This window comes from Diuraphis noxia, unplaced genomic scaffold (genome assembly GCF_037042655.1).
Source record: "Diuraphis noxia isolate RWA-SAM2 unplaced genomic scaffold, SU_Dnox_SAM2 contig0003, whole genome shotgun sequence".
In the NCBI taxonomy this organism is placed as follows: Eukaryota; Metazoa; Arthropoda; class Insecta; order Hemiptera; family Aphididae; genus Diuraphis; species Diuraphis noxia.
In genome coordinates, this window is record NW_028301713.1 from 63,844,683 (window position 1) to 63,866,081 (window position 21,399).

At 30.9% G+C, this 21,399-nt stretch overlaps 1 protein-coding gene across 2 annotated transcripts in view; it reads right to left on the reverse strand.

Annotated features, from left to right (window-relative positions):
- sona (sol narae metalloprotease) overlaps positions 1-21,399 on the reverse strand; it is a 53,834-nt gene that overhangs the window by 16,009 nt on the left and 16,426 nt on the right. For both annotated transcript variants that reach the window (XM_089222169.1, XM_089222170.1), the window contains exons 2-5: positions 19,495-19,680; positions 13,838-13,901; positions 12,431-12,639; positions 5,658-5,744 (exon numbers count right to left, since the gene is read on the reverse strand). In XM_089222169.1, coding sequence (XP_089078295.1) covers positions 5,658-5,744; positions 12,431-12,639; positions 13,838-13,901; positions 19,495-19,563 — 429 coding nt within the window. In that variant the 5' untranslated portion in view covers positions 19,564-19,680. The remainder of the gene's footprint in view (positions 1-5,657; positions 5,745-12,430; positions 12,640-13,837; positions 13,902-19,494; positions 19,681-21,399) is intronic.

Consider the following 21,399-nt stretch of genomic DNA (forward strand, 5'->3'; position numbering starts at 1 on the left):
AACACCTAAACACCACAACCCCCCTCACAGTCATGAGACCGATTATAATACGTATAAAATATTTAACTTTGGCCTTTGGGTTGTGATATAATAATAAATGAAATATCATCGCATATATAGTGGCGTGGTGAACATCTTTCAAACCAAAGCAAATTATTTATGCAATGACCTCCCCCCCATAAAAGTATAATTTTCTGTATACTGCAAATTTTCAATATTTGTTCTAGGGCTAAACAGTTGCATTAGGTAAACGTCGTTCACCACCCCACTGCGTATCACTGTGCAGGAGTTTCCATGTACACAATATAGCCCTACAGAGGGTGGTATTTATCTATATTGAAATTTTTACGCCCTTAATTAAAAAAATAATTTATATTTCAATATGAAAAAACGTATATGTATTGCATAAGCATTAGGAGTTAGGACCGGTTTTGATTGGCACATTTTTTAAAAGAATTCAAATCAAATCATTTCGATTTAAATATTACAACATAATTATTAAAAAATATTTATCCGCTGTTATTTTTATATAGAATTGAAACATGATCAATAAAACATTTAAAACTGTTAAAATATTATAGACAGGAGCCAATGTGCCATAGATATAATTCAGAATATATCACTAAATCAGTGAGTATAAATCAGTAGACTGCAAATTCCTAACTTATCAGATTAGTAGATCACCTGCTAATCACTACAGTGTCAATTCTTGAGTACATTTTAATGTATCAATATTAAGTTACTAGTGTGATTTTTGAGGATGAATTTTTCCCGCCAATTCGTTTTTATCCGCTTTTATATTTGATGTTGCAGGATATCCTTAAAACAGCATTCAAGTGTTTATCGCTTAATCGTGAACAATATTTAATTTTTCGAAATTTAAGTATTGAGGATGTCTGCTCACAAATATATGTGCTACCGAAAGCAGTAAACATATTTTTTTTTAGGAAAACTTTTAATCCCTTTAAAATATATTTCAGGAAGACTTAATAAAATATTTTTAGGTCATAACTTTCTTTAAAAGCAATTTTTGTTCTGTTTCATAGTGATGTTTAACATTAGGTATACTCTTTTACAGATAAAATGGTTCTTTGAAAATTAAACATAACAGTTTACCTTTATTTTTGATAAAAAAAATACAAATCCATCCATGATTCGTTGAATGTACGATTTTCATCACTAATTTTACGTTTTTTTGACATTGAATTGATAGGTTATTATAAAACGGTTGAAATTTAAACTTCACGTTGGAATGTTTCGAAACGAACTGCACTAAAGCCATTTCCGGATACGTATTTGTCGTAATCGACGATATATACATTATATACAATTAGATTACGATATCACTCATAGCTTTGTTCTCGCATTGTTACATAATATAGTCATGATTAAATATTACTTATAACAATTTAAGCTATAAAATTGAAATTTTAAACACCGTGAAATGTCTTTGGAGGACCGTAGCAAAAAGTTCCGAGGGCCGCGGGTTGTCGACGCCTGCACTACACATTTGGAGCAGATTTTAGAAAATGAATTAATAGGGAAATACACAAAATTATGCAAGATCATAATATATGGTTTGATCACGTAGAAAGAAAAATTCCCAAACGCTTAATGCTTGCAAGAATGGAAGTAACCGGAAGGCTAGATATGGATAGATGAAGTAAAGAAAGATCGAAAATAAACGAATGTATGGAACTGAGAAATGTTCTGCGATGAATTGGGAAGAATTTCTTTGGAAGCCAAGAGCCACTACGCCACTATGACCTGTAGAGCTTATGATTAGTAGTATATCAATAATAGAAGTAGTCATTGAGGGCGCAGAGATTCATAACATTTTCCAAAACCTTTATTTAGACAATATAATATTTAAACAAATCATTCAAAAGTATTTTTTATTTTTATTTCTGCCTGAATCTATCTATCAGATGTATTATATTCGTTATATGATTTCAATCATACAAGTTTGCGTTTTTTTTTTTTTGGAACTTGTGAACTACCCGTGGTCATAAACTATTATTGATTGCTGTACCTGTTACGTATATTGTATCTACCGTTGCAGCCATTTTTGTATGGCACGCAGGTTATAAATAAACATTTTAGACGTTTAAGGACGAAAAACAACCTAAAAAATATATATCACCGTTCGATAAATGTGTCATACGGATATTCGAGATCGATAATTTTTATTAATTTTTTTTAAAACAACTAGCGGCGCATCGTCGTTATTGACTGCATACACTAGTATATTTATAAGTAATAATAAAACATAATGGATTCGCTGCAGGTGTTAACAAATTCAAACGCTTGCGTTTTGTAAACAAATTGTTATCTGATGAAAATTACAAGATATATATTATTGCCTAATAGGCGCACCCAAAACTGGTTATAAAATCGAAATATTTATTATATTATTTAATTAAAACTAATTATAATATTTCTCATGCGGCGTGCGGCAGTATAAATAAGTTGTTTTACAAATATTGACAATATAATACCTACAGTATAAGTTATCATAATCATTCTTCATTACTGTTATTTAAATTATTGTATATACCTAGTTATAATATAGGTACAATAGGTACATAATATTATTTATACACCGCATGCAAAAGGTAACACTCATGTATAGGTAGGTAGGCGCTCGTTAATAAATATTAATCAAACGTTTTATTTCTATGGCCAAAATATTTGAACAAAACGTTATGATTATGATAATATATAGTTTCATTACAATAATGGTTTTCACAAGAAAAGAAAGAGTAGGTTGTTTTGTTAAGTTTCCGTGGGAATATAATAATATAAAACAATATTAAAATGATTTTTTTTTTAATGTTATCTATTAGGTATATGTTTCAAGGTTAACATTTTTACTGGACTAGTATTAATACAGTTTATTTATTGTTGGTGCATTGGTGGTTTCATGAAAAGAAACCCACTTAGACTTAATTTAAAATTTAATAAAATCATGTTAGGTATAATTAATAGTAACTTAGATTTTTTGCTAAAACTATGCAAAAAATAAATTAAAATTATGACTGTGTAATGTGTGTTATCTGATACAATAATTTAGATTCCTTAGTGTTTACAATGTATACCTGTATAGAAACATTTTAGAAGTAGAGTCTGTTAAATAGTGTATGAACCATTCAATACGAAGTAAATGTATTTAATATGATGATGCCTAATGTCTAAGTCTTAATAATATCTTTATTGCCAAATGTATTTTATGCATAGTATAATTATCGATACCTATCCATAATACGTATACTTAAAAAAAAATCCATGTATGTATTTTAATATATTAATAAATATAAATAATAAATTAATATTAAATATATTTATATTTATATTAAATACACGCTCTAAAGTTACGAGTATTTTCGTGTTTGAGGAATATCATTATACCAACAAACGATTTTGGCTTCTACATGTTTATAAATATATAGTTAAGTAATTATTATAGTTAGGATTCCTCCGCTCAATAAAAATGTTTCAAAAATATTAGATATAATATATTGGTTATTATAGATATCACAGATTACCGAATAAAAGTTTGAATTTTACATTTGTAGAAATCGATATCCCGTTGACTTAGAAAACGCACACATGTCCATATTGGTTTTAGATTTTTCGATTAATTTCTCCATTGTTTTATATTAGGAATATATAATATTGTATTAGATCCAAAATTATCCTCGGCATTATTACGTCAGTCCGTGCGTTAAAGTCTTCCTCTCACTTTATTGTTGTTTTCTGATATAGATTGTAATTTATAATAATATTATTATATCTAGTTATAGTGTTATATACTAAGTATTATAACGATTATGTTATCGTATTTAAGCAGTCTTATTATATTTAATATTTATTATTATTCCACCATATTATATGATATTCGTTTACAGTATAGGTAAGAACACTAAGAACATATATGTAAAACAATAGGTTGGAATTCAAAACAATTTTCTGCACATAATATATCTATACGCTATACCTAAACATAAATAATATTATTATTACATTTAAATTTAATTTTAATTTTGTATTTTCTGTAGAGCTCTCAGATCAACATTGATGAATTACCGATTGTAAATTCGTATACCAACAAGTATAGTATTCCAACTAGTATAAGTATACCTAAAATCTACAGATCTATACGCCGATGAGACACAGTCGACGTTTGACATAATTATTATGCTTAACAACTAATTTCTAAGAAAATCTAAATACAGCATTTGGACACACGTCCTATTATATATATTATGTTTAATTATATTATATAACACTATATATATATATATATATATGTATATGTATATATGTATATATGTATATATAATGCAATAGGTATACGTATGTAGGTAACCTCGTGTAATATACGCTTAGGATGGGCGGCAGAATAGTAGACTCTGCATCTGAACATTATTGTTTTCTGTTCAAACCTTGAGCCGGCGCATTATAATATAAATACAAATTGCAAACTTTTCGACGAACGTACTTGAATGACACCAATATTATGTATATTGTGTGTGCGTACACAAGTACGTATACTTATATAACATTCTTTTTGACATATGAATAATATTATATATTAGGTATAAAATGTATTTATACATCATATCTAAGCTGCAGGTATATGTATAACTATTAACTACTACTAATACTACTATGTAATACAATATTATGTATTAATTATTATTTTGATTTTTTAATCAATTTACATCATCTGTCTGTACTCCTGCAATCATGCAATCAGATCTGTAAACGACTACGGTATTAGACATAATATTATGTAACCTCGTCTAGGGGTCAGATACCACGCGTAACCGGAACGAATTCCGTGTCCAATCACTCCAATCCACCGTACGATGTGAACAATCCGTAATATTATTATATTATCTGTCGCGCCCATGTTCGATATTTGCAGGCGATTTACAACAATACGACGCGATACTTCTCTGTCGTGGGATCCATCGCGATTCCTAATCAGTCCCGGTGGCGGTTTCACAGGTCTGATCATCTATGAATTAATATGATGGCGTTATAGATATATTATATACCATCACATTATTGTAGTTATTCGTTTATTATTGTTTCGTTGTTCCATTTATATTTTTATATTGTTATAATCGAAATCTGGTTGTGCAACAGCTCCCGAAGAATATAATGATAGTAATAATAATAATTTTTTTCAATTATGTATATTGTTCAATGACCCAATATTGCAACTGCTGTAGTGCGCGGTGTTCGTGCCAATTCATTAATCAAAGAAGAAGACTAAGTTAAAAAAAAACCGTTCCACTATGTTTATGTACGTCTATTTATATACGTCCAAGCGACCTTATTTCGTCGCCTCGTTGCGCATAATATATAATATATTATACAATATTTAAGATATGCGTTATTTATTCCCCTAAACTTAATCATATACAATAGTTATTACACATTAAAGGAAGACGCATGTCGCATTAACCATCATGTTTGTCAACGTAGCGTTATAGCGGTCATTGGGTTTACATTGATTACGACTACTCGTCTTTTGGTCCATTATATTTTTATATATATATTATATTATATTATCTACTATTATTATAACGTTGTCATATTATAGTTTTGACATGGCCTTGTCACTTAGTGAGACGCGACAGACTTACCATAAGAATCGTTCCGTCCTCGTGGTCGTTGTGTAATATGACCGCCGCCCGTTTACCAACGTCCTGATACGGCACTCCGATGTGTTCCTGCAAAAGGCAAACGAAAAAACTCGTTAAAAAATAACTATCATATTATGGGTGCATATGAATGATAATTATATAATACATAGAATAGAATATTCAACGATGAAATAACGTAAAGGAATCAAAATATCGTAGAAAGATATACGCGTACCTATAATGTATTTTGTTCTCTTCACAAAGATATCGTTGTATTATATGGTTAGGAAAATAATAGAACCTAAATAAAACCTAACCTAACAAATAGATTTTTAAAATATTCGTCATATTATATGAATCATTGGAAGCTTATAATATCAGAATAATACTATGCATTGATATATTATCGTTCAAAATATTACATTTGATTTTTAATTTAATGAAAACAATCTCTATAGATGTAACTATGTAAGTATTTCTATGTAATAAGTTTTGCTATATTTTTTAAATTTTTTCACAAGGAATGTTAAAAGCTGTTAAAATATAGTTTCTTGGCCCTAGGAATACGTAATAGATAATGAGAAAAATAGAAAATTGATTTAATCAATAAGAATTTTTTAATTTTTTTGTCACTGTTATTTAAAAATAATTAATATAGGTACATGAAAAGGAGTGGTGAAAGGTGTGTGTCACCTAGCTACGTCCTCGTATAGGCCTCCTAAAACTAAAGCTCTAACGGTATTATTGACACTATAACGCGAAGTTGCAAGCTATCATAGTTATGGTTCTACTTTTGTACATATAATATTATTATATGGTATTATAATAATATAAGTGTACACTCGTGTATTAACGACATAATAATTGGCCGTGGTGAAGTATTTTTTTATTTTTTTTTTTGGAAATACAATTTATTGATGCAAGTTTCATTGATTTATGCTAGTTAACCTATTTCACGCAAAATGGCACATCGAATTATGTAATGTATAAAATTTGATCATAATATTTAAACGGAAATTATAAATTAGGTATAATGCATAATTCTATGTGTATATGTGTACCTATATTTTATATAGATCATCAGGATCCGTATTCATCGTCCATAAGAGGTTGGTAATTAACTAATTATGAATTATGTGATTATTTACAAATTGTACAAACATATTAATATGTCGAATTTCAAAATGTTAATTATATTTAAACTCGCATCCTGTTATTCGACTTTTTCTAGTATAATGTTAATAGTTAATATGTGATGTAGCTTAACGTATACTTCAGATCAAAAAAGTGTTCTGACTACCGATACCGGCCGGGATCACTACTTCCTGGATGGGTGACCACTCGGGGGTTCTTAGTGGCAAATCCTAATCACATGTACACGTGCAGTTTGAACCAATCATATAAATCGTATTAACCACAACTCCATACGACAGGGGTTTTAGATTAATAATATATATATGTAAGGTACCGCATCTGAAACACATGTATATAAGTAAACATTACGACGTTAAGTCGTTTTAAGCGAGTTCTTTCTCTCCAATTCGTTTTCTTGACCAACTATAATGCTTTAATAGGTATTTTTATGTGAGTAACAAATATATGAATGAAAACAACTCGATCGGTTTGAACCCTGGGCGGCTGGCAGTTACATAATGATGTTATATGTAATATGTAGCATGTAGGTACGGTAGGTACACGTCGTATTTTGTACGTTTCCATTATATTATTATCCATATACGCGAGCTCTTTGTACGGGATACGCATTTATATATCATATTATTATCAGTTATCACACATTATTAACGATAGAAAAATGGAATATTATAGTATTATGTATCATACGTGTGCATAGTGTGCGCAAAATGAGCCTGTTGGTTTTATTCGGTAATTTTATTAGTAATCATTTCACAGAGACGGGAGAAATCACATGTTTAGTTGGTATATAATGATAATATATAGGTGTATATATTAAATCGTGTATACTTAAAATGCGTATTGGCCGTTGAAAATACTGTAGGTACCACACCTCATCGGGAGTGATAGACTCATGTGTGGGTGTTTATTATTATATAACACGCTTGTGTGTGAAATATGCAAGTGTGCAGGAACTATATAATAATAATAATACACGTCCATACATATACACAATAACAATTTTTATTTGAATATTCATATCGGTTATTGTATAATAGGATAGACCAATATATTTATGTATTATTTTGTACAACGCGCGCATAGATGAATGTGCGCGGATTAACTGGATTAAGTATTAAAAAAAAAAAAACAATTTCATTGACTCATAACAGTCCTAACGTTTCGTACAACGTATTCATTATGCATATTATGTGTATATATGTATAAGTAAAACATATATGTTATAATTTATATTTTATAGCTCTATATATTTTTTACGAGTTAAAACAAGTCTTGGCGGAGCTATAATAGGTCTACCTTTAGTACCTAATAATGCTGAAGTTGTTTTGGTATAACAGACACGATAACTAGACGTTGACAATAAGATCGACATCATGTAATCTTAGGTTAAACAGTTTTCACGATACCTATGTGGCTATGTAGGACGTTGGTATACTAAGAATTAGTATTATGCATGTCTTCTAGGATATGAAATATAAATATATTATGTTATTTGTGCGAAAAATCTCGATATAACAATTGACAATTGAATATTGATTCAAGATAAAATAACACCAAATATATTTTATAATTCAAAGTTTGTAGAAAAATATTTTACTAACCAATAATGTTAAGTTAAAAATGTTAACACCTAAATTTTAAGTAAAGAAAAAATTCCGCGAACATTTGTACCTTTTTTAAATTTATATAAATATAATATAAAAAAATCTCTACAAACTCCATTATAATAACTGAAAATTCTCGTAATCAATTTTAAGACTTACGCAGAAATCCAGAGTTGAAAAATCTTTTGCGGTTCTTAACACATAGTCGCATATAATAATAATTCATAATACCTGTCGGCTGTCAAGCTGGTCTGCAGCTGGCGAAAGAAAAAAATATCTAACTAATGCAAAAACTAGCTAATTGTCAAGCACACTTATACATGCAGCTAATACTTGTCATCGTTATAATATGAGATTTGAATATTTGAAACGTTGCCAAAATCACTGTGTATTCGAGGAGGAGAGTATAAATTTATTAAAATCGGATCATTATTATTTTTTTTTCATTTTAAATATTGTGGGTTTAATGCCTTACTGTAAAGTGTACGCAGAAAAATTGGTACACTTTTACCCCCGGATTATCCACTTTTTTTTTTTATTTACAAAGATTGCCATATTAGCGTTATTATAAAATAAAAATGTGTTTTATATATTCGTATTATTATCTATACCTACCTCACCAAAAATAAATTATTGTTTTCTTAAAAATACTCATCATTCCACTAAATCCCATAAAATATTTGAGTTTTTATACAATTTTAAGTGTTTACTTTATATCATTATATCCTAAAGCACAATTATTATTGAACTTTTATATGATCATTTTGAAACTCGAAATTTATAAAAATATAAATATCAGATAAAATATAAAATTATTTGTACTTAAATATTAAATTATTGTTATATTAGGTTATATAGGCTTTTATTAATTATTCTAAAAAAAAATATATAAAAAAAAAAAAATAAAAGTTGACCAAGACAATGTTTGTCAATGAATCAATGAGTTCAACGCTATAAAATAATCACCTGTGTAATTTTATTTTATTTTAGAATGGTAAACGGCCGTAACGCGTATATATAGGTATTGTCAATGTTTTATTCATTTATTATCTTGCCATGTATATGTCTTAATTCATTATCTAACGTTTCCATTATTATTATTGAATAGTAACCTCGACGAGTGACATCACAATGCGTAAATAACACAACGAATAAACATGAATTGTATATACGAGTACTAACATAATAGGTACTACAATACTATATAGTATATACACGCTCACATACAACCGTTACCCACGCTAGGTTTTTGTTAGGGTAAAAACAGGAAACTGACGATAAGCGTTATCGTTTATGAGCAAAAAGTTGGAAACCGGTTTGAACTTTGAAAAAAATGTCCTGACATATATATTATCATTGCAACGAATAGGTATAATAAAATTGGGAGAAAGTAACAATGAGTTTGTTTATTTTGAAATTCAATTTAAAAATTGTATTATCAATTAAATAATAATAATATTAAATAATTTAACAATAATTTATTACAGCCGATTCCGCTTATTAGAGACACTGGTTAATAAAGACAACAGCTTAATCGGGACAATTCTTTAATTACGAAAGCAAATATATAGTTGTAGTGTAAACGTTCACCGCTTATTTGGGCCACGAATCCGGATAATCGGGACATATTCAATATTCATCCTATTTTATACCATACCTATATACTTTTTTTTAAATAAGATAAAAAAAAAAACAATAAAATAAAAAAATATTTTATTAAGATCTATTTACATATTTTTATAAATAATTGGTGTTGGTATACAATATTTTTTTTTGTATTAATAAATAGTTTATGTAATATTTATCTATACATTAATATAATTTTTCAACAAATTTGCATGTCCTTATTTTATTCAATTTATTAGGACAACCTCTTAATTGGGACAAAATAACACAAACCAATGTATCCCAGGTGGCAGGCACTGTCTCTATAAAGTAGAGACGACTGTATTAACAGTATAACCTTTGAATAACCAGGTTATTCAAAAAACAAAAATAATTCGTACTATATCCTTCTCACTATTACATTATATACTATGTTATATTTTATATTGTGTTTCCACGAACGAACACATATGTTGATGTAAAGGGGATGGGGTCAGTTCTTCTATGGCTTAATTTTTTCTTACCTTACACTCGGACAATATGATAATTTTGAGGTTAACGACCGCCAAAAATTATGTTTTTATATATTTATGGCTGTATTTTTCTAGGGCAATTTATTTTATTTTGTATTACCTTTTTGTAGCTTAACAATTATAGCTCAACAATTATAAAAATAACAATTATGCAAACAAAACACTTATGCAATCAGCTAGGGCATCATATATACTCCAATTTTCTTGTATAAATAAATTTCCCCTTCCTCCACACATATTCATCCAAATAATGAAATAAAGCATATCTCTACACCATAGTGAATACATTATTATTAGTGTATATAAGATATTAATGTACCTAATATTTTTTTCCAACCGAAGATATTGAATAAATCATGCTTTATATTCTTATGATTTTCTATAATACCATTGACGATGTGGAAATCATTTGGCATACATGAATAGGCACATGAATAATATTATTATAAACGCAGCTATTTTTATCAATAACAAATATTTAAAAAACATTAGGATTAGAAAAATGTAATATTTTTGTTTTTTATATAGTTTTTAAAACGACTTAATTTAACGTTTTTTATCGACTTAATTATGATACTTGCTGTCTACTAATTAGTAATTATAAATAAAATAATCAATGAATTATATCATCGGTAATAAATGTAAAATATCCATCAGGAATGTATGCAAATGTGATCATTTAAAATTCGTTAAAACATTTAAATTAACATTAATATTACTTTGAATTTTAAATGGCATTACATGATATAGTTTCCACTACCTATGCACATTATACACCATTTCTAGATTCGTATAACCTAGTTTGTTCATCAAAATAATAAATGTTATGTTATTATTATTCGTACACGTAAAAAATTTAAAATATGTAAAGGACCATCGTCAAAAATCATCGATTGAATAAAAATATTACGAATTTAGTGAAATTAAGATATATGCAGAAACGTTGAAACTAATCTGCTGAACTCGCTAAACATTCTTTAAAGTTTAAATTATTCGTTATATTATCTATGAATATGATGTCATAATTAAAGTAGAGGAATTAAAGTAAGTTGAAATTAGGTTTTCGTTTTAAAAATTATTTTTCAGTATGAAAGTATGATAATCAGTAAGGTGTATAATTATTGTACAACCGTTAAACCCGTAAAATTACGACGATGACGTAGATAATACTTTATATACGCATAGGTATTAGGTACGTTTTTAGACGTCAAATCGTAAATAGTAATCAATACAATAAAATATTAAAATGCATCGTGATACATTTTTGGAATACAAATCGTCTATTAAAAAAAGAGGAAAATAACATATTCGCCAAAATCTAAAACATAACTCGTATATTATACTGCAGAATGCCTTTCTCGTTACTCTCCGTCATATTATAGTGTTTTTATGGTATGGTTGAATATATTTATTTTATTCTTTTTTTTATTATAGTGAGTATTCTATGATATAATAATATCAATTATTTTTATCGCATTTATCAGAGATAATATACCAAACACCGGCTACATTACATTTTCTACCAAGTACTAGGAATCAGTCACTGTATAATATTTATTATGCTATAGCCGATTTAATACACGATCGATCATCGATGTCAGGGAATTTAAAAAGTTAAAAAAAACTCGTGTCTAATTTGTCATTTATATCGCATCATAATCATGCTGTTTGTTTCTAGTTATTTTATGGAATAGTACCCATGAAAGTTTTATTTTATTTTTTGCCGTTTATTAGAAATACTTTATGGAGCACAATTAGCACATTTAGATGCCAGCAGGTACTTGACGCATCAATGAGAATATAGTATAATATAGGTAAAGCAAAAAAAAAAAAAAAAAATTAATTAATATTTTATAAAATATTTTTCAGGGCTTACGTCGTTTGGTAGTTCGGTGTAGTGCACCGTGTCCGTGGTTGCATTATGATGTGCCGTCCAGGCACGCAACTTGTCGCCCGTAAAAAGACGATCCGACGGCTCTAACTGCAAGTCGTGATGTTCTCCGAACGCCTTCAGTCGAACCTTGTGCGCTCCGTCCGCATTCCGTTTGACAACCGAGTGCAGACTGATCACCTCGTAAACAGGAACTGTGAACAAAACAATAGATATTAACACTTAAACTTTTATCAATTTGATTATCATGCAATTTATACACTATGCGTTGATTAAACGTCTGGCAATAATTAGCGTCTTAATTTTGGATGGAGATAAGATTTATGATAATTTTATATTTTAAATTTATGTTGCACACACTATAAGCTAACTAATGAGTTCTTGTGATAAATAAATATAAATAAATTTATCGATTTTTCGGCCTTAATTGTTAATATACGGCCTCCAGTATGATGGTGGTGAAAAGTGCTTTATTACATTCATATATTGTATGATTCAACGATAGGTACATAGTTTGTACGATGGTCAATTGCATAGTTAAGTAATAATACAATTTAGTTAAATAGGTATATTATAGTAATTGCATACCTATCGATATATTTATTAATTTATGTTAGTATTTGATATCGTTTAAATAAAGAATAACTCTGTACTTGTAATAAAAATCACGAAAAAATCTACAGGAATAGAAAACCATAAGACAAAAACATTGGTGATATTTTGATATCATCTGTGCGAAGAGTACATAATGAGAATGACTTACAATAACGGGTTATAGACTGGTAGGTACTTTATAACTGCGTAACAAGATGAAGTGGGATGATCGATTCGCGTCGTTTGCCAGTTTACCCACATCTCGTAGTAATTAGAATAAAATAAAAATGTGCCGTGTGGATATTGGTGTTGCTGTTTAGTAAAAATATGTTACAGTCGGAAATTTCTTGTATTAGTAATAGTGTCTCTGAATAGTAGTTATAACGATCTACTCGGTATTAGCTCAGAGCTTTAATATACCGTAGTATTGCGGCTTTGCGTTAATATCCACCCCGACTAGACAGTGTAAACCAGAGTAGCGTATTTTAAATTCATAATATTTTATGAAAAACAAAACTAATATGCTCCCGAAAACATTCGACGATTAACATCTCCACGCGTGCATAATACCATTGGAATAGTAATAATTAATAAACCTAGTACGTACTACCTATTACACTGCCTATACTGTCTATTGCAAATAGTGTGTATTATAGTAAGTATGCTGATAACATCATATCAGCTAAATAATATATTATATATTAATATTCACCCAACGTAGGCTATAATGTTTTACGATCAGTGTCAATTGAAATAAAGTCTAGATATAGTATTTTAATATAAGAGATAGTATTGTACCTTCTGAATGGTGTTCCACGTGAAATAAGGTCCTCAGGCCATCTACGTCCATATGCTCGTGTAACTGAAATCAAAAAATATAATGTTTATTATTTACATAAGAATAGTATTGATATATTTTAATCTCTCGTTAGTGAATGTACTCGTTTCGACCGGAATCACGTACGCTATAGTAATACCATCTCGCGATTAGCAAGTATAGGTATACGCATAGATCATGATGGTCCGGTGTATCGATCGATTGATGGTCAAAATTTGAAACCCCCGATAGATATTTGCACGTTTAATATTAAATATAACACGTGTGTTCTAGCCAGAATGCCAGACGTTTGGTTTGTCTCGTACACGATTGACTCAACACGAGAACACGTAGGCACCCTAACCAATATCAGTGCAATCTAAAGTGTTAAAAAATATCTAGCCGCACGATGTGAAACAGCGATTGCGTAACGTTAGGCGGAGATAATATCATTACAAAATATAGTAATTAATACATTCTATTCGAATAAAGAGAAACAAATGTAAAAATCACTAATTCTGTGAGTGTAGGCCTATAGCGCATATGTATGCGTGGTAAACGAACTTTTTTTATTTCTTGTAGAAAAAAGTTCTCGGTCGCAACTCTAGAATTAGTCAACTCTATAAAGTATAATTCATACAGACGTGGATCCAGAAAATTTTAACAAGGGGTACTCAAAATTTATTGGCTTTACTTTTTTACTTTAAATATCTTATATTGTATTAGATAATTTATTTTATTACGGTTATACTTGATCACGGGGATTGTCAGAGTACCCCAGGCCCGGAAAGGCCAGTCAAGCATTCGAGAAAATCTCAAAGGGCCGCTAACATTTTGGACTGGTATAATAAATTTGCCACAATGCCCAATAAGTTACGATTTTAACGACAGCTATATAATAGTATACAGTCAGCTAACGTGATAAGATCATTATTATTATTTATTGATATTAAAAATTTGTCCAACATGAGCTACTATAGCCAGTGGCGAAACGACCGTAGTCTTTGAGAAGCGATTGCTTCTTGATTTTTTAAGGTTTGGGGGTGGGTGGGTGCCGTGGCTATAATATATAATAGATACCTATAGCGGGTAATTCGGTGGTTGGGTGGGTAGGTGTTTAAATTGTAAGTTTGCTTATGGGTTATTTTAGGTTCGTTTCGCCACTGACTATAGCAAATAACGGGCTGATAGAAAAATATTTCTCAAAGGGCTGAGACTACCCAATCCGGCTCTGGAGCACCCATATTGCCTCCTCCTCGAATCGCCTGTTACAATTAATAATATTATCTCGTTATAAAAATGTATTAAGATGTTTTGCAAAAAATATGGACTATATTATAGCCTATATAGGTAACTCAGTGACGGTGCACGAGTTCACGGCCGTATGGAAATCGATAAACTCAATACCATATGATCGAGTTTTCCGTTTGTATAGTAGGTATACGGAGCATATAATATAAGGTACATATCACGACGAGTCTCTCAATAAAAGCCACCGGCAGCCGTGCCGTTCGGACAATGTGACATCAAACATTCGGACCGCGCGTACAATAACATGTCATTAAAATATATATTATTACCTAACGTCTTCTATAGGCAGAGACGTATCTAGAGTACACGAAACCATGCACACACACACACACGCGTATGTACAATGCGTCATCGTCAATGCTGCATATATATATGCGTATGTAACGATATATATATATAGGTTCGTTAGCCCCAATGGCAGCCTATTGTTTGGGGTGGATATCTGTTGCCACCGTCGCATTATACGGTCGACAAACTACACGGAATAATAATATTATTATTTGTTATCACGATAACACAAAAAACCAGGACAATGAGAGGAAGCATTATTTCGTTTAGCCGCAGTGGAGTGACGGATTACGGCCGAAAACGCAGAGACCGACCTCGTAGTCCCGTATAGAAGGTCGAGAACCACTACGTATAGATGCCAGCTGTGGCTGACGTCGCGTCCCGTGTCCGTTTCTATGATAATTATTAATAAGTCTATAGCAGCAAGCGCGCACGCGCATGCGTGTATATGTCTTAGGATGTAGGCACTATACATATACTACGGAGCGGCGGGATCCCAAGGACTTACAAAAACTGACAAGATAATATAATGAATTTATTATAATATCGTGTATAGCCCGCTCCAGAAGAGCTGATAACTGCACCAGGACCCCGACTCGTATCGTGACCGCAAGGATTTCCGTCTGCCTTGAGAAGCGTCTCTGATTAGCGTGTGCATGTCTTTTATTGCATTCAGCTGCGTATATTGCGCCAACGACACCGCAGAAAGCGCAAACTCACCCACGTTGTCGGGAAGTATATATGATAACGATTCGGATTATTAACCGTTTGGTGAAAGCTTGGCACCACGAATTTAAAAAAAATATTAATATTACTAGTCGATAATACATCGACCAATTTTATGGAAATCCATGTATTGCTATTAAACACTCTCATTGTCTTACGATCGACGTAGAAGTTATAAAACGATTAGGTACTTACTCACTTACTCACTGGTCGATGGAAGCAATCATATATTATAATATCACGCGTGTACACAACTCTTAAGTAACATATATCGCCACATTGTGGGATAATAAAATATACGTCGCGATTGTAATTATTTGTTTTTTTATTCTTTTATGGATTAATTTTATAGATAATAATCGTGAATCGTAACCAAACAAGGCCTTCAATAAAATTATCATGAATCATCTTCCGTGTAGAATATTACATTAAAACAAATTTAATTTGAGGTTGAAACGTTATATTATTATAAATTAATTATTTAAATTGTTCTTGTGATTTAAAACTGATACGTTAAAAGTTAAATAAATGAAAAAGAGAAAACTACCGAAATGTTAGCATTATTTTGAAAACATTTAACGTTTTACACACTTTGAAACAGAGATAGTGAGAGAGACACCACCGTGGCAATGTGGCATACAGTCGACTCCGCTTTATTGGGACACATTGGTTTGTGTTATTATGTCGCAATTAAGTGGTTGTCCCAATGAACCGAATAAAAAAATAACATACAAATTTGTTGGAAAACTGATTTATACTGTTACAAATTAGTGATTACTGATTACAAATTGATGTATTCATACATATTATATAAAGTATTTGTTAGTACAAGAAAAATTATGGTACCTATAGAATAATTATTGATGAAAATTCGTACATACTTATTAGAATATTTTTTTATTTCTTTTATCTTATTTAAAAAAAATATATCTCATAAAAAAGTATATATGCTGTACAGAATAATGGGATGAATAATATGTCCCGATTATCCGGATTCGTGCCCGAAATAAGGGGCAAACGTTTTCACTACAAGTATATATTTGTTTTTGTAATAAAATTGAAGAATTGTCCCGATTAAACGATCGTCCTTATTAACCGTTGTCTCTTATTAAGCGGAATCGAGTGTATACATATTATTATTATGTAGTTCGACGTATATAGGTTGGTTTTTGTTAGCCAATCGGTGTATATATACTTAAGGTATCTACTTAGGCACATATTTTACATAAACCCGATTACCTGAATCGATCTAAATTCTAAAACAATGCCAATTATTAATAATAAGACACACCCCAGCCGTAGTCGACCTTTTGGTGGCTGTTGCCGATAATGTACGATAAACGAAATAGAAAATAATTTTTTTTTAATAACGTAAACGCTGTCATGCCGGTAAAAACTACAATAGCAGGTTTAGTATACCTTTATATGTACAATCAATAACATAATCGAATGACGATAACGCGGCGTGCGCACACAATCCTTGAAACAATAAAGCAATCGACCTAGATGGTGTCAATGCGGTGGCAGTGCCACGGGAGGCCGTCAATCGTGACAAAACGATCGACGAATATTTACCGCAACGTTGGAATTTTGTTTCGTTTCGAATTGTTATTGTTCGCGTGTCGCGTGTCCCGATCGGGACTGGCGGGTGGACGTTTGGCAACATAATAATTTTACCTACTGACACGTGGGTGTACTGCAATACATAAAACACAAAATGATATATTATTGTTATTATATAGTTATTAGATTGGAATTGGTTTTTTTTTCGTTTTCGCCAATATGATATATACTACGAACTCGCGAGTCACGACCGCTGCAGGTGTATAGGTACCTAAAGGTGTATAATGTTATATATTATACACAATATATAATATATACGCGTATTATATATTATTATTATTATGGTGTACGCGATAAATGCGCGGGGTTTGACGCAATCGCCCTGCCCGCTTACAACGACCAGGTATCTACGCGGCGAGCCCAGTTTCATTTTCGACGTCGTGTGTTTTATACCCATACCGGCCATACCTATTTATAATATTATGATAATATTATGTGTTAGGTATATGCATTAATGCATTATAATAAGATATCTCGATCGAATCGGTTGCGATTACATCGTTTTACAATTTATGTGTATAATGGTTGTATGTATTATGTATACCTGTGGTATTATTCCGCCACGCGTGCGCATAATGATAATATTGTTATCATGAGTACCTATCCCAAAGTAGTTCACTATTGATATTGACACTTGCGTAAAAAACCATTTAAAAACCCGATCGGCGGCGCACGCACATTGTACACACACACTCCATAATATCACGGGAGGCGGTAGTGGCGTTATATTATAATTATATAGTAAAAAAAGCGTTGTTTTACGATGCACATTGTACAATTAATATAATAATATTACATTATATAGCTAAAGACACCTGCGGCGCGATATGAACCAATTTTTGTAGTACGAACTAACTATATGGGTTGTCGCTTTGGTCCAACTAGTATATAATAGGTACACGCAACACATAATATACGTTAACTATGTAACCTGCGAAGAAGGGACAAAGGAGACGACCACCGACGCCCCTTGTGAATTGTGATCGACTACGCACGTGTATAATATATTATACTTTGTCACTCTGCAGGTTAGTAGACAGTAGTTATGAGATCATGTAAAAATGTTTATGGATTTAAAAAAAAAGTTTTTTCTCGGTTGCATATTATATTCGTAAGTAAATATAATAAGGGATATTAATGTATATTATACACAATTTAAGATGCTTATGTATTAAAAAGTTTAAAATACCGACAAGTCATGCGACTGTCCAAAACTGTAAAATTGTGTGCTAAATAATGATATCCGTATTTTTAATCACAACCAACAATACTAATGAAATGATTGTTTAGGAATCTTAGGGAAAATCACAAACGTCGATCAACCAACATTCAAATCAAATTTCAAAAATATTTCACAGATTATTATAACAGACATCTGAAGATCCGCCATTTTAAACTGTAGAAAAATGTCAACCGTTACATAATATCCGACAACCATTCTGGCGACTGAAAATAAAACGGTGCAGAGACTTCTTGATTTGACCATACGCATAATAACGATAGAATAAAATATGAAAAAATACTATACTGAAAACAATATCATAATATATAACCGTTCGCGAAATAGTAAATCCAACATCTAATAATATTACAAAGACATACCTACTATTACGAGTAATAATATATTATAGCATTCCTAATTAATAATCTATACTTTTTACATTACGTTTTTGTAATAAATAATAATTACCGTGTTGGCAAATATTTGAGACGCGAACGCTATGATGCTGATGAAACTCCATGTCGATAATATTACCATGGCGACAATTCGAGGCCTGACCCGCGGTGGTGGGTGTTGTGGGTTGACGGCGCGTTACAGACGTCTTCTGTGGTCGCCGGTCATCCGGGATAAACGGGCACCGTTGTCGTCGCCAGGCTGAAATAATTACAAACGAAATATTAAGGTTATTATATTTCAATATGATTAGTAACTAAACGTGACTGTTACACGCTTATATACACACGTTGCGCGTCAATTGTACACCTATTGCGAGCTTATATTTTAACTTAACATATAATATAACTTCGACATGTAATAATTCACAGCAGCAGCTGTTGCACACGTCACGCGGAAGTAAGTGTACGATATGGCACTGTTTAGTGTATTATATATAAAGACGATAGGCGCGTAAATGTAGCTTTATATTATTATTATAATTACTATTATAACACATGGTGGCGTATACATAGTTAGGTCTCAGGTATATAACGTGGTGCAATAGTAATACGTTTTATATATTACCATGTACTTATACCTATACGACCTACCTGCACCTACAATATACAATATTATGTGCGTTATAATTGAACGATAACATACATTTTTCCGTGTGTAATTTGCACGGGTTTGAGTATAATTTAATAACGTAGGTATTATCGCTATATGCGACTACCGTATCTCTACTCACGCGTTTGCATCTGTATTGTTTATGATATTATATAAAATGTATGTGGCAAAAACATATTATTATTATTACAACCGGAAGAAGAGTTTCGCGTACGTCCTATCACCAGTAAAGGTGTGTATATATACGAGTATATATATATATATTTATGCACACACACACACACACACACACACACACACACACACACACACACACACACACACACACACATACACACACATAAGTATAACAAGGCGTATAATCGTAATCATATAAATATGGATGAATATTATATTCCACGCTTCGTGCACACACACGCGGATATACGTTTTAACGTTTCCATTCGCTATAGATATCCTTTTATTCTTGCTGACTCGATAGGTGTAATTATTATTGTTAATATAACGTTCTGTACACAAGGTGTCGTATACTTTCGCTTTTCGGATGTTGAAAAGCGTATTTTGGTTTGACATGTTGACTGATCTGCAGTGGGCGTGAATGTTGCATTCGTGTATACAGACAATCCGATTTTTGGATTATCTGCGTATTATATATATTATATGATATTCGATGGAGTTCATATATTATATACGAGAGACCAATAAAACAACGAGTGAATAAATTCGAACATGGCCAAATGTCTAATGATTCTTCACAAGTTCGAGATTATAAAATTGATGATTTTATCGTGAATAAAACGAAATGTTATGTTTACAATATAAAGATGAATACGGTAAATGCGCGTTGGACTAGTAAAAATTGGACTAGGAAAGGACGATTAACTTTGCATCCTATGTATATTCCTAATTTTAATTATGGTAACTAAAACCTCGATGAATGTCAAGTAACTCGGAAAAACATGCGATTGCAATAGTTGAAATCACTGTAAACATCACAACACAACAATAAATTATTATATGTTATGATGTTTACAGTATACTGTTTTACTATGATAACACAATAATGTACTATGGCAATGATTTATCTTTCTTAATTTATATGTCACGACGATACCATACCATATGTCCATATACTTACTATAACATTATGTATGTACAAAAAATATTGTCGGTAAATATTGAATATAATATTATGCACTAACGATTACCGGCAATAAATAATTATGTATAACTATGAAAATATGTCATAATAATAATGTTATTGTTCGATTTTTGACAATAAACCACGGCGTTCCAAATACACATATT